Source organism: Hypanus sabinus, chromosome 19 (genome assembly GCF_030144855.1).
Source record: "Hypanus sabinus isolate sHypSab1 chromosome 19, sHypSab1.hap1, whole genome shotgun sequence".
NCBI classification, from domain to species: Eukaryota; Metazoa; Chordata; class Chondrichthyes; order Myliobatiformes; family Dasyatidae; genus Hypanus; species Hypanus sabinus.
The window spans coordinates 71,809,079-71,822,787 of record NC_082724.1 but is presented as its reverse complement, the minus strand read 5'-3'; the positions used below and the strand labels follow the sequence as shown (position 1 = coordinate 71,822,787).

General features: G+C 40.6%; 1 protein-coding gene across 4 annotated transcripts in view; it reads right to left on the bottom strand.

Annotated features, from left to right (window-relative positions):
* Positions 1-13,709, bottom strand: part of LOC132378042 (uncharacterized) — a 42,603-nt gene that overhangs the window by 28,493 nt on the left and 401 nt on the right. For 3 of the 4 annotated variants that reach the window (XM_059944684.1, XM_059944685.1, XM_059944686.1), the window contains one exon: positions 3,943-4,012. In XM_059944684.1, coding sequence (XP_059800667.1) covers positions 3,943-4,012 — 70 coding nt within the window. Of the gene's footprint in view, positions 1-3,942; positions 4,013-13,565; positions 13,708-13,709 lie in introns of those variants that run through there. The other variant, XM_059944683.1, reaches the window with a different exon arrangement.

The window sequence follows — 13,709 nt, the reverse complement described above, 5'->3', positions numbered from 1 at the left end:
CATCTATAAAGGGAAATTAACAGTCAACATTTCAGGTCAGGACCCCTCATTGCAACTGGAAAGGGGGCAGCACCCAGAATTAAAGGGTTGGGGGTGTGGAGGGAGGAGGAGGACCACAGGTTGGTGGGTGATAGGTGAATCAGATGATGGGGAAGGTAGGAGACAGGAAGGTAGGGTGGGAGGGGACAGGACCACAATTTGAGAAATAAGGTGATAAGTGGAAGAAACAAAGGGGCTGAAGAAGACAGAATCTGATGAGAGAGAACAGTAGACCATGGAAGGAGGTGGGGATCCAGAGGGATGAAGGTATGGGCAACGGGCTGAATGAGGACAGGGGAGGGGAAAGAGAAGGGGTAAAGTGGCCAGAGGGATGAGGAAAAACAAAGAATGTGGATACACAGGGGAGCAGTTACTGGAAATCGGAGGAACCTAAATTGGTGCTGTCCAGTTGGAGATACCAAGATGGTATATCAGGTGTTGGCTCCTCCAGTCTGCAAGTAGCCTCAACTTGGCAGTACAGGAGGCTGCGGGCAGGCATGTCAGTGTGAAAATGGGAGGGGGATGTGGATTTCAAATGGCTGGCCACTGGGTGTCAAGGTAACAGAGAGCAGGTGCTTGATGAAGTGATTCCCCAATCTGCTTCAGGTCTCACTAATGCTGAGGAGGCTATATTGGGAGCACCATATGCAATAAATGACGAAACATGTCATACCTTTATGCTCAGGAGGCATTTCGATTCATGAAATTAAGAGTAAATAAAGATGGTATAGTTAGTCTTATATTGCGCACGTTTGCAGACAGAGCAGAGGTAGAAATGGGAGGTGTGGGGTAAGGGAACTATCAGGTTGGTGTGTGCCCTCCATCACCACTCTCCTCCATCTGGTGGAACTGGTCCTCACTCAATAATTTCTCCTTTGGCCCCTCCCACTTTTTTCAAACCAAAAGTGTAACCATGGGCACTCACATGGGTCCCAGCTATGCCTGCCTTTTTGTCGGCCTTGTGGAACAGCCTATGTTACAAGCCGATCCTACATTGACAGTGCTGCTTCCTGCACTCATGCTGAGCTTGTTGACTTCATCAGCTTTGCCTCTAACTTTCATCCTGCCCTCAAATTTACTTGGTCCATTTCCAACATCGCACACCCCTTTCTCGATCTGTCTGTCTCTGGAGATAGTTCATCTACTGATATCTTATAAACCCAATGATTCTCACAGCTACCTGGACTATACCTCTTACCACTCTGTCACTTGTAAAAATGCCAGCCCCTTTCTCTCAGTTCCTCTGCCCCTGCCACATCAGTTCTCAGAATGAGGCATTTCATTCCAGAACTAAGAAAGGGGCTTTCCACTCTCCATCAACATTGTCCTCACACACATCTCCTCCATTTCACACACATCTGCCTTCCCCCCCCCCCCCCAATGGGGATAAGGTTCCTCTTCTGCTCACCAACCACCCCATTAGTTTCTATGTCCAACACTTAATTCTCCATAACATCCGCCAAATCCAATGGGATCCCACCACCAAGCACATCTTTCCCTCCCCTCCACTTCCCATTTTCCACAGGGATCACTCCCTACTCGACTCCCTTCTCCATTCGTCCCTCTCCACTAATCTCCCTCCTGGTACTTACTCTTAGAACCGTGTTACCGCTGGTTTGACACATGTCATTGTTGTACGGTCAGTCGCGGCGCCAGTTAACGAGTTAAGCCCGGAGAGCACTATGAAGGTCGGATTTGCCCCGCCTGGCGGGACCAAGGTGCGACCTGCCCGGCAGGACTTCCGGCAGGCATCCCACCGACTTGACACATGCAATTTCTGTACAGGGGGATTGGCGGGGTTCCCGGAGATTTTCGGGAACACGTTTTCCAGAGGCACTTAAAAGGATTACCAGTGGTATGGTTGACACTCAGTGTGGAGTCCGAAGTAAGCAGGAGGCCCGGCGAGCTCCGATTTACAATGATAAAGCTTTATGCTTTCTGAAATGAAACCACAAAAGTCCAAGAATGCACCAGGGGTTGCGGACAGGGTCTGAGCGGGGACCATGGGCGACGGCCGGCAGACCAACGGTAGCAAAAGCTTTTTAAGAGAAAAGACGCACTGTGTGCACCGAGACAGAGAGGGGAACGAGCCTGCCACGGGTGCCCTCGTGAGTGTCGTCTGCCGAGACCTCTGTTTCCCGATCGATCTGGCTTCCAGGTGAGACGACACTTCACCTGTGTGTCTGCTAAGGTCATCTACTCTATCCAGTGTTCCTGGTGTGCCCACTTGTGTATTGATGAGAGACAATGTAGACTGGGAGACCACTTCACCAAGCACCAAAGTTCCATCCGCCCAAAAAAGTGCGATCTCCCAGTGATCACCCATTTCAATTCTACTTTCCATTCTCAATCCGACTTATCAGTCCATGGCCTCCTTTACAGTTGCAAGGAGGCCACACTCAGGTTGCGGGAGCAACAACTTATATTCTGTGTGTGTTGCCTCCAAACTGATAGCACAAACATCGATTTCTCGAACTTCTAGTAATTGCCCCTCTACCTACACCATCCCCAATTCCCTCTCTCACCTCATCTCCTTACCTTAAGAGCCTCCTTCTGCTGCTCCGCCCCCTTCCCTTTCTTCTATGGCCTTCTACCCTTTCCTATCAGATTCCCCCTTCCCCAGCCCTTTAACTCTTCTACCAATCAACTTCTCAGCTCTTTACTTCACCCCTCCCCCGCTGGTTTCATCTATCACCTACCACCTTGTACTTCTTCTTCCCCTCCCCTACCTTCTTACTCAGACCTCATCTTTTTTTCCAGTCCTGATGAGGAGCCTCAGCCCAAAACATCAACTGTTTACTCTTTTCCATAGATGCTGCCAGCCGGCTGAGTTCCTCCAGCAAGATTTAGATGAATCCTACTTAATTTCTAGGAGATTATAAAAGAAAAGAGCAAATGCTGTTTTGCTGCAAATGGTATGTTTATAATGTAGATTGGAGAAGTAGCATTTAATAAATGAACTTTGTTTGTTTGCAGATCTAAATTAACCAGAAATTGGACAGTAATTAAAGAGAACTTAGGTCCAAGTACTTTGCATATGAACATCTCCTGACAGACCAATATAACTGCATTGTAAAAATGTTTACAATGAGAAGGAAAAGGACACAGCATGCATAACTATATAAATATCTAAGATGATACAAAGTGCTTTGTGCAACTGCTTCCAAATAAAGCTATATATCATAATATACAAACATTGATCAGGCTCATCTAAAAAGGGCAAACAGGAGGAAGCAATGCCTGCAATAAACTTCAGATGCAACTATTACTGGATTTTCACTGCACTCAGCAATCAAATTTAAATATTTGCAACAAGCAATTGGATCTCTCTCTCTTTTAATACACTGAATTGTGTTTCAAATGTAGCACCCAATAACAAATCAAAATTTTGAATCTGTGATACCTTTGTTTTAAGCAAGTACTATCCAGTTTTTCTCCTTTTTAAAATGCATATTAATAAATGGCAGTGGTTTGCTGCACAGGCTTTCATGGAAATGGGGAAAACCATAGGAAGATGGAGCATCTAAAAGTTATGACTTTTCCACCTAAAAATGACTACATGCATTGATTCAGAGTAAATGAAAAATGAAGGTTGCAATTCATGATATTTTGATTCAATTTGTCAGTAAATTTTCAATAAACCTCATGCAAATTGATGTATGAAAAATGGTATTTGTATTTGGATAAATCATGACAGGTAATGTCCAGTCCAATTAACTGATATTCAGGACAGCTATCAAAACTTGTTGCAAACATTGCTATCAATGTGTGATTTCAGCATAAAAGAAATAATTACTTTTTTTCCAATCTATTTTCAGGGCAGTAGCGCCATCCATTCTCCAATGCCTGTGTATCAGGAATTACCTGCTCAGTAGCTCAATTTTAAAAAATATTGCTACTTACCCAGCTCCTGTTGGAATGTTTAACATCTCTCTGATGTTCCATATGTTTGAGTTCATTTCTGAAGTTTTTTCTAGAAGAAATTAAACTTAAAATAAACATTCTTGTACTACTTGTGTTCATGCAATTCAATGAATCAAGTTAAATAGTTTTAATCACAAATGAGGAAATCCAAGCAACACACACAAAACGCTGGAGGAACTTAGCAGGCTAGGCAGCATCTATGGAAAAGAGAAACAGTTTAAATGCATCTTCACATCAAGCAGAAGAAACATATATCATAACAATAAATCCTAAAATATCTCAAGGATTAACATTTCATCTTGGTTTTAAAAATATGATATTTTATTCATGTTTAGATCAACCATATCTTTGTTTTAAGTATAAGTGGTTTAATGAATGGAAAATCTACAGATGTAATGGCCCTAGTTAAGAAAGAATGAAGACAGAAGGTTGAAAATAATCTGCATACTGAACACCGCAGGTCAGGCAGCATCTATGGAGGGAAATGGACAATTCATGTTTTGGGTCAAGTCCCTTCATCTGGACTCAGGACTCAGGTCACTTCTGGATTCAGAAGAAAGGGCTCAGCCCGAAATGGCAACTGTCCATTTCCCCCCGAGATGCCTCCTGACCTGCTGGTTACCTCCAGCATTTCTATGTTGCTTCAGATTCCTGTTTCTGCAGTCACCTGTGCTTCCATGTAGAAAATTAAAGGCCTGTTAGTTTGCTATTCATTTGGGAAGGTTCCATTCCTGAGAACTATTCCTGAGCCAAGCAATTTGCAAGTCAGAAATGCGATCACAAGTTCCCACATAGTTTGTGGGACCATGCCTGCAGCTCTACAGAAGACAACAAATACATCCTGCTGGTATCCAAAGTACCTGATCATATGTCAGGCTCTACATAAATCCAGTGTTCATAAACTAGGGAGGAACTATTTTAAGAATAATGTGAAGGTATGTAGGGTGTAAACTGCGTGCAAGGGTAATTCTCAAAGTTTTGGTAAGGAAGGAAATGCAGTTCAGCAAAAATAAATGAAACAAGTTAACACTCTTGCCAATCAAGATTCAGATAAATGCTTGTTTTTGCTTTCTAGAAAGCAGTGACAATTATAATCATCAGACTATAGCGGACTAAGATTCTGGGAACAAAGTCCTTACAATCACAGGATTGAAAATAGTGTTTGGAGTGAATAGGGTTATGATGGAAATGTATCAATCTTACCCCCACAAATAGAATTAGAGAAATTGAGAAAGGGGAACATCAACAGTGAACCATCTTAAGACAAGGGAATAATGAAAATTAGAAGCAATGTTGAATACAGTTTCCAGTTTAGAACAGAAGACACTACAAAATAGTCAATATATAATGAAGTGGGATGAGAGATCCTGAGTAACATCAGGAGAAAATATGTTTTTCATATATAATGAAGTATATATATATGTGTGTGTGTGTGTGTGTGTGTGTGTGTGTATTATATATATAATGAAATAATATTCACACCTGACGAAGGGTCCCGGCCCAAAACATCGACAGTGCTTCTCCCTATAGATGCTGCCTGGCCTGCTGTGTTCCACCAGCATTTTGTGTGTGTTGCTTCACACATTAATTCTCATTAGGTTACGCATAACAATAGCTTGTAATAAGATCAAGGAGAGTCAAATAAGAATATAATCCCTGAGACAGCAAGTTTAATTAGACAGAGGAGGGTAATAGCAAATGGATTAATTTGGTCCTCTGTATAAAGAAATGCAGGGCTATCAAGACATTTTTCTGATATGGGGAAGGATTTATAAAGAGAAATGTACATCCTTAGTGAAAGGGGGATATTAGAAATACTGTAATGAAAAGGTGGAGTTAACAACAGTTCTGGAAAGGAAACAGTTTAAGTTGAGTACCCTGGAGTTTCAAGTCCAGAACCACAGAAGGCATAGCAAATGGGAAGGGAGCAACAATGCAAAAAAAAAGTCCAGAGGTTTGAAGGAAATGTATATATGCTGAAAACTAGAATGGGAGAGAGAAAAGCTATGAATGGATTTAAATACAGAGAAAAAAGATTGAATTAAACAACTTAGAGACAAGGAGTTAATTCTGGCCAGGCAAATGACTGGCACTTAATATGAAGTAGGACTGAAGCAAAAGCAGAGTTTTGGATGAGCTAGTGGAGGAAGAGAGACGAGCTAGGACAGCAGTGAAATAGAGTGGCTGTACAGAGAGGTAGCAGGTGAATGAGGCAAAGACGAGGCGAGTTCAGCTGCAGATAGGAACCAAGATTTTTATGCGATGGAATCTTTTGTCTGATGGCAGGGTTGAAGGCACAACTGTCCTCATGTAGTTGTAACTGTAGTTTATGCAAGCCACGATATAAGCTAAACAATTTGTCTACACCGAGTTATTAGAGGCAAAGTGTTTAAAAAAAGTCCACAAAGTAATATGTAAAATTTTGTGGGGGCATGTCTACAGATTAGATACATTATCATATATACGAGAAACTGCAAAAACAAAGGTGTTATCTTTCTGACTAATGGGTTTATATCATATTTTTTCTGGACAATATTTTATTAGAGGAATTAACTTTATGTTAAAAATAAATTATTGCATCTATTATACTGGTGATGATCTGAACATAATACGTGTCTACACTGTGACTCATGGCAATCTGCACTTATAAGAAAGAAAGAGGATAAATGTCACTATATTTTCTCCCAGTTATTTATTTTTATGTTCTTCAATTTATTATTCATTGTCTATCCTGTTTCACTTCCACAAATGATTTAATGGCATTTTGTTTCTACCCATGCAGGTTAATATTGAATGTTAGTTTAATTCTGTGGTACAAAACACACATATAAGTCTGTGGTTTCACACTCCACTTTCATATTTCAACACAAACTTTGATGATGCTTCGCTGTCATGTTTATGAAATGCTGCTATCACATGAGATAAAAAGCAAAGTTACATTTGCAGCATCAATCATTAAGGACCCTCACCATCTGGGACATGCCCTCTTCTTGATACTAACATTAGGGAAAAGATTCAAGAGCCTGAAGACCCATCCACAATGACTTTGCCATCACTATCAGATTTTGAAAGGTCTGCGAACACTATCTCATTATTCCTTATTAACTGGTTTTTATCTCAGCACTATACTTCTGCCACAAAACAACTAAATTTCACATCACATATCAGTGATAATAAAGCTGATACTGATTAGCCGCAAAAAAAAAAATCCATGGCAAGTTTTCCAGGCCCATTTTCTAACCATGATTTAGTCTTCAATCTCCCCAGCCACAAGACATGGCGTCAGGAGTTCCTCGGGGCAGTCCTAGGACCAGATGTCAACAGTTGTTTCATTTATTGAATTTTCTTTCTTAGTGGGGATACTCACTGAAATTTGCACCTTTTCTATTTCAATTGCAACTTCTCAGAAAATAAAGCAGTCCTTGCCTGCAAATGGTAAGAACCAGCAATGCTCAGGCAAATTAAGTAGGTCAGATGCTCTGTATCCTACAACAAGTATATCTCTCCTGATACTTCAAAGCCTTATAGCTGTCTGCAAGCCACAAGAATGATGCAATTTACTTCAATTACTTGAATGTGAAGCTCCAACAATACTTGTCACCATTCGTGACCCTAGCATTCATTTCTTCCATCATCATTGCACAATGTGCTATGTACAAAATGCACTGTGGGGTCTCGGTTCAGCTACTCTGACACCACTTCATAAATCAGGAATCTCCATCTCCATCCTAAATAGGCAAATGAAATAAAGATTAACTTTATCTGTCATAGCATGAGATGTGTCATTTTGTGTTACTGACCAACACAGTCCAATGACTGTGCCAGAGGCAGCCTGCAAATGTCGCCATGCCTCTGGCGACAGCATAGCATGGCCACAATTCGCTCACCCTAACCCTAACCGTTCGTCTTTGGGATGTGGGAGGAAACAGGTGCACCCAGAGGAAACTCACCAAGTCATGAAGAAAACATACAAACTCCTTATAGACAGCAGCATTCCAATCGGGGATCGCTGGCACTGTAGAGCATTGCAGTAGTCATTATACTACCTGCCACCATATTACTAATTTCCTTCCAAGTTGTACATCATCCTGGCTTGTCACTCGGTACATTAAATAGCATATGAATTACCTTCACCACTGTTTAATCACAATGCTAATTATGAGACCTTTCCAAATTTCCTCTGACTTAACGCTGACTATACATCAAAAATAATTAATTGCTTGTAAAAAATTTTAACACATCAAGAGATCAAGGAAAGGCCCCCTTTTTTAGGCAGAAGTACTGATAGTTATTGTACCATGAACCTAACTTGCATTCCTGCTGCACTCTGCTGTGCCATGAAAATCGATGCCAGGTCACCACTGTTGAGTTTGTTACTACAGAGAAATCTCTGGGATGGTGTCGAAGGTCTACTTTGCATTGCCTATTCCCACCCCCCCCCCCCCCCCCACAATACCACTAAATATTGGCTACAAATGTTGCACTTAGTAACAGGTTATGATTTGCTTCCATCTTCATATGTCATGAGCATATTTATTGGACAATTCATATTTCTTGCCAACCAGGAAGCATGATAGATTGCATCAACATTTACACTGAAAGAACCCAGCATTGATTCAACAGTAGCCCTGACGTCGTAAGTTCATGTTCACTAGATTAATATTAGATCAAAATTCCGCAATTTACAGCATGATGAAAGTTCTTTGCTCTCTGACCTTTATAAGGAAATCCTAAATAGCAAGCAGCTGTAGTGGGAACCAAGTAGGTCAGTAAGTTTGAGAACAATGATGAATGATTCCTTGAAGCATAACTGTAATTAGCATTGATAATAATTGGTTTTATGTTCTTTTAGCAACTTTGCCATGCATGTTACTTGGAAACTAGTCCATCACAGACAAAGCCCTCCCCAATGCTGAGTACTTTTAAACGGAATGCTGCCCCAAGAAAGCAACATCCATCATCAATGACCCTCACCACCTAGACTATGCCCTCTTCTAAACACTACCATCAAGCACTATGTACAGATGCCTTAGGTCCAGCACCACCAGGTTCAGGAGCAGTTATTACTCTACAACAATCAGGCTCCTGAACCGCTATGAATAACTTCATTCACCACTATTTCTATGACCTGCAGACTCACTTTATAACTCATGTTCTCGATAGTATTTTATTTGTACAATTTTACAGTATTATTTTATTTGCTTTGCACATTAGTTGTTCGTCGGTTTTTCTTCATGTATAATTATTCATGAAATTACATTGTATTTCTATTTTCCTGAAAATACCTGCATGAAAATGAATCTCAAAAGTAGTGTAATTTATATTAAACTTGGAAATATAATGTAATAGGAAACACATTTCAATCTAGTACCATTAGATTCCGCTTTCTCATAGCAATTAAAGATTTGGTTACCAGTTGACTGTTTAACACTTCTGTTAACATTCCTGTTTCTTAAACTTGCAGTATTATGAAGTCTAGCCATAACTGTGACATGCTTGACAACCCCCTGTAATCCCAATTATTAGACAAGTCAGTTTCTAGTCTTTTCGACTCCTTCTATGTGAAATGAAGAAACCGCTGAGGGCACTTGATAAAGCAAAAGCTACAGGACCTTACACCATTCTAACTACAGTACTGGACACCAGGCAAGCTCTTCCAGCAGATTTACAACACTATTATGTGAAATACTGTCCAGATTTATCCTGCAAACATGTAGAATCTGTATGGCTCCACTGTAAAATCCAAGGTAGGCACTTCATTACCCATCAGGCAGTCCTATCAAATCCACAACATTTTGATGTAATATGTCCAACAGGTTTTATCTATGAGCTTCCCCATCATTCTTCACCTGAGCTCTCTGGATTGAACTTATATGTGACTTTGGCCCCTAGGATCTTGGAGCTTTTCTACCTGCATCCCATTTGTAGCCAGTCACTCACCAAAACCAGACCTTAATCTTAACTATCCAGTATGATAAACCATTTGTTGGCATCGGAAAGGGTAGGATATAAATAACAGATCAAACCATGATCCTTCTTCTTGGCTCTTGTTATTCAGAGAACAAAACAGGTCCACATGGGAGTTCATCTCCAGCCAAAAGAGGGAAGGCCCAAAGATATGTTATGATGGGTAGAAAGGGGAAAGTATGTCCACATCATCTTCTAAATTAGAAAAATATTCAGTGATGAGGAAGTGGGAGATGCGATGGCAGATTAGACAGGAATAAACGGTCAACATCAATGTTCTCCGTACAATGACTGGCCATGGAAGCTGTACTGCTGCTGGCCATGTTTCTGTATGACCAACATGATGTGCAGCACTCTATCTTTTAAACAACTATTCTGATGGACTTGATATTGATACATCAGTCTACTGTTGCTTGTGGAGAATTTCTACCACCTTCAGTGTGAGGTACCCTACAATGTATATGATTTGAACTTCATGGTTGAACATACAAGTATGTGGAAACACATAAGCATGTTGGACAGCACAATAGTGTAGTGGTTAGCACACCACTCCACAGTACAGGTAACCAGGGTTCAATTCCCACCGCCGTCTGTAAAGAGGGTGTACATTCTCCTCATAATCACATGGGTTTCCTCCAGGTGCTCCGGTTTCCCCCTACTGTCCAAGGACGTAATGGGTGATAGGTTATTGGTCGTTGTAAATTATTTCATTAGGCTAGGATTAAATCAGGATATTGCTGGACGACATGACTCTATTCCATGCTGTATCTCAATAACTAAATAAATAAAAAACTCTGAGACATAGATGTAATTGAGAGAGTAATTCTTAAATAGATCTTGGGTAGTACTGCTACTCTTAGACAAGTTGGGGAGAATCCAGCATGCACCAATAAGTAAGGCAAGTAGCACCGTTATTCAGATGAAGTATCTGGTGACATTTTCAATTATCTTCACCATGCTTCTGAGTTAGTTAACATTAACAAATTCCTTATCGCATTTCAGAATTATATTTGACATTGATTTTAAATACCCTCCTTCCGATTTTGATCAGAAAATCAAAGCAGCTACTCTCTGCTCTATTCTGTCATAGCTTCTAGAAAGTTTCTAAAAGCTTTGAAATGATTGCCAACAACTGTTTAATGCAACAAGTTTCTTCCCTTGCAGCACTCCAGGCTGATTTCAATCAGCAGTAAATAGGTTTCATTTGACAACAGCCATTCAGAAAAGTGCACATCATGAATAGGCACCTAATGTGCAAAGAACATTGCTGCATGCGCTATGTCCAATAATCATGAAAATGAGGTGGGAAACTGTTGCAAGTCAATCTCACATTGTGTCATCTAATGAATCTATCACTACCTATAAATTTATCCCTTTAGCTGAAATATATTATGTAATTTATATTCTCAAACAATTTTAATACAATCTACTATAAAATAACAATAAATGTGCATTAATAGTTTTACATTTTCTAAATCTTTCTCCTCCAAGGAAAATTGGTGATGTATATATACAAAATGGATAAAACTTAAAATATACACACCTATAACTGGATACATTCTGACAGAAATTTAGACTTTAATCCTTTTATATTAATTTCTTTGGTCACAAATTTTAAATACCAGCAATTGCCCATCATCCTTCAACCGCTCAAAAATCTTAATTTATATTTTAATCACTATTCTTTCATATTTTCTCCAGTTTTTGTGCAGATTGATGTAATATTTCAACCTGTAGAGAAAGTCACTTTCATTTCTTTATGTGAGACAACATTTTCTGACCTAGAATAAATGATTTGTTCTCAAACCTCCATTTATGTTGTTTGTTAGTGTACATTTAGGGGTACATATTATCCAAATGCCCTCTTCCTATGATTAAAAAGCTTAATTTCTCCCCAGAGTTGCTCAGGTGAAAGATGAAACTTGCCAGTGTTATTATCTGCTAATTAAATATGCTGATGACACTACATTAATTGGCCTAATCTCAAACAATAATGAGGTGGCCTACAAGGAAGAAGTTATCTCTCTGAACAGTGGTGTCAAGAAAACAAGCCTTCCCTCAATGTCAGAAAAACAAAGGAGCTGGCTGTGGATTACAGAAGGAATGGAGACAGGCTAACCCCTATTTACATCAATGGACTGGGGTTGAGAGGTTAAACGGCTTTAGGGTATCCACATCACGGAAGACCTCGTGGTCTGTACACACCAGCTGTTTGGTGAAAAAGACATAACAGCGCCTCTTTCAACTCAGATGGCTGAGGAAGTTTGGTATGGGCCCCCAAATCCTAAGAACTTTCTACAGGGGCACGATTGAGAGTATCCTGACTGCACCCTGGTATGGGAACTGTACCTCCCTTAATCGCAGGATTCTGCAGAAAGTGGTGTGATCACCCCAAATGCATCTGTAGTTGTGAACTTCCCTTGACTCAGGACATTTACAAAGACAGGTGTGTAAAAAGGGCCCGAAATATCATTGGGGACCCAAGTCACCCCAACCTCAAACTGTTCCAGTTGCTACCATCCAGGAAACGGTACCGCAGCATAAAAGCCAGGATCAACAGGCTCTGAGTCAGCTTGTTCCACCAGGCCATCAAACTGATTAACTCACGCTGACTTGAGTGTATTTCTATGTTACATTGACTGGTCTATTTATCATAAATTACTGAGATTGCACAGTTAGAGGGAGACATAACATAAAGATTTTTACTCCTCGTGAAGGATGTAAGAAATAAAGTAAATTCAATTCAAATAAATGTATTTCAACAAAGTGATGCACACCTTGAGCCAAAAAAACCTCATGCCCACACTATCTCAAAATACTGATCATAATGAGTTCACTTTCTTGGTGTTTGCTAATGTGCCAGTAGGTGCTTGAGTCCCACTCTAATAACCTAAGAGCAAAAAGTGAATTGGCATGGTAGCATAGCAGTTAGCATAACACTATTATAGTGCCAGCAACCCTGATTTAATTCCTGCCGTTGTCTGTGAGAAGTTTTTAATGTTTTCCCTGTGACTGAGCTGGTTCTGCCAGGTGCTCCAGTTTCTTCCCACATTCCAAATTAAGTTAATTGGTCAGTTGGATGTGCATGGGCAGCGAAGACCCATTGGGGCAGAAGGGCCTTTTACTGTACTGTATCTCTAAATAAATAAAAAATGAATAATTTTTTTTAAAACAGATTGACACTCCAGTGCACTACTACTGGAATGCTGCATTTTCCAAAGAGCTGTTAAACCAGCATCTAGTTTAATATAAATACAACAGATTGCAAAGATACTAGAAATCCAGAACAACACATGCTGACGGAACTCAGCTGGTCAGGCAGCATCTAAGGAAATAAATAAACAGTTGACGTTTCGGCCCAAAATGTTCACTGTTTATTCATTTTCATTGATGGTGCCTGACTAAGTGCATGTGTCTATCAATTAAAAAATCAAACTCGTATTTCATGCCATTCTTCATCTTACTTGTACACTAGTACCATGCAGAGCACCGCCATCTATCGTTTACCAGTTTCTCATCCTCCCTTTATATTGGCTATGTCCTCTCTACTCTTTCAGTCCTGATGAAGGGTCTCGGCCCGAAACGTCAATTGTCTATTTTCTTCCACGAATGCTGCCTGTGCCGCTGCGTCCTACCAAGTTTATTCCTGTCCCAGATGTCTGCATTTCCAGCAGCGCTCTTGACCACCAGCCGGACGGTCCAATTCGGTCTGTGGGAGGAGCTGCCTTGGCCCGGGCCGATGCGGGCAGTGCGAGCGGCTGCAGGCCCCTGCCCCATGT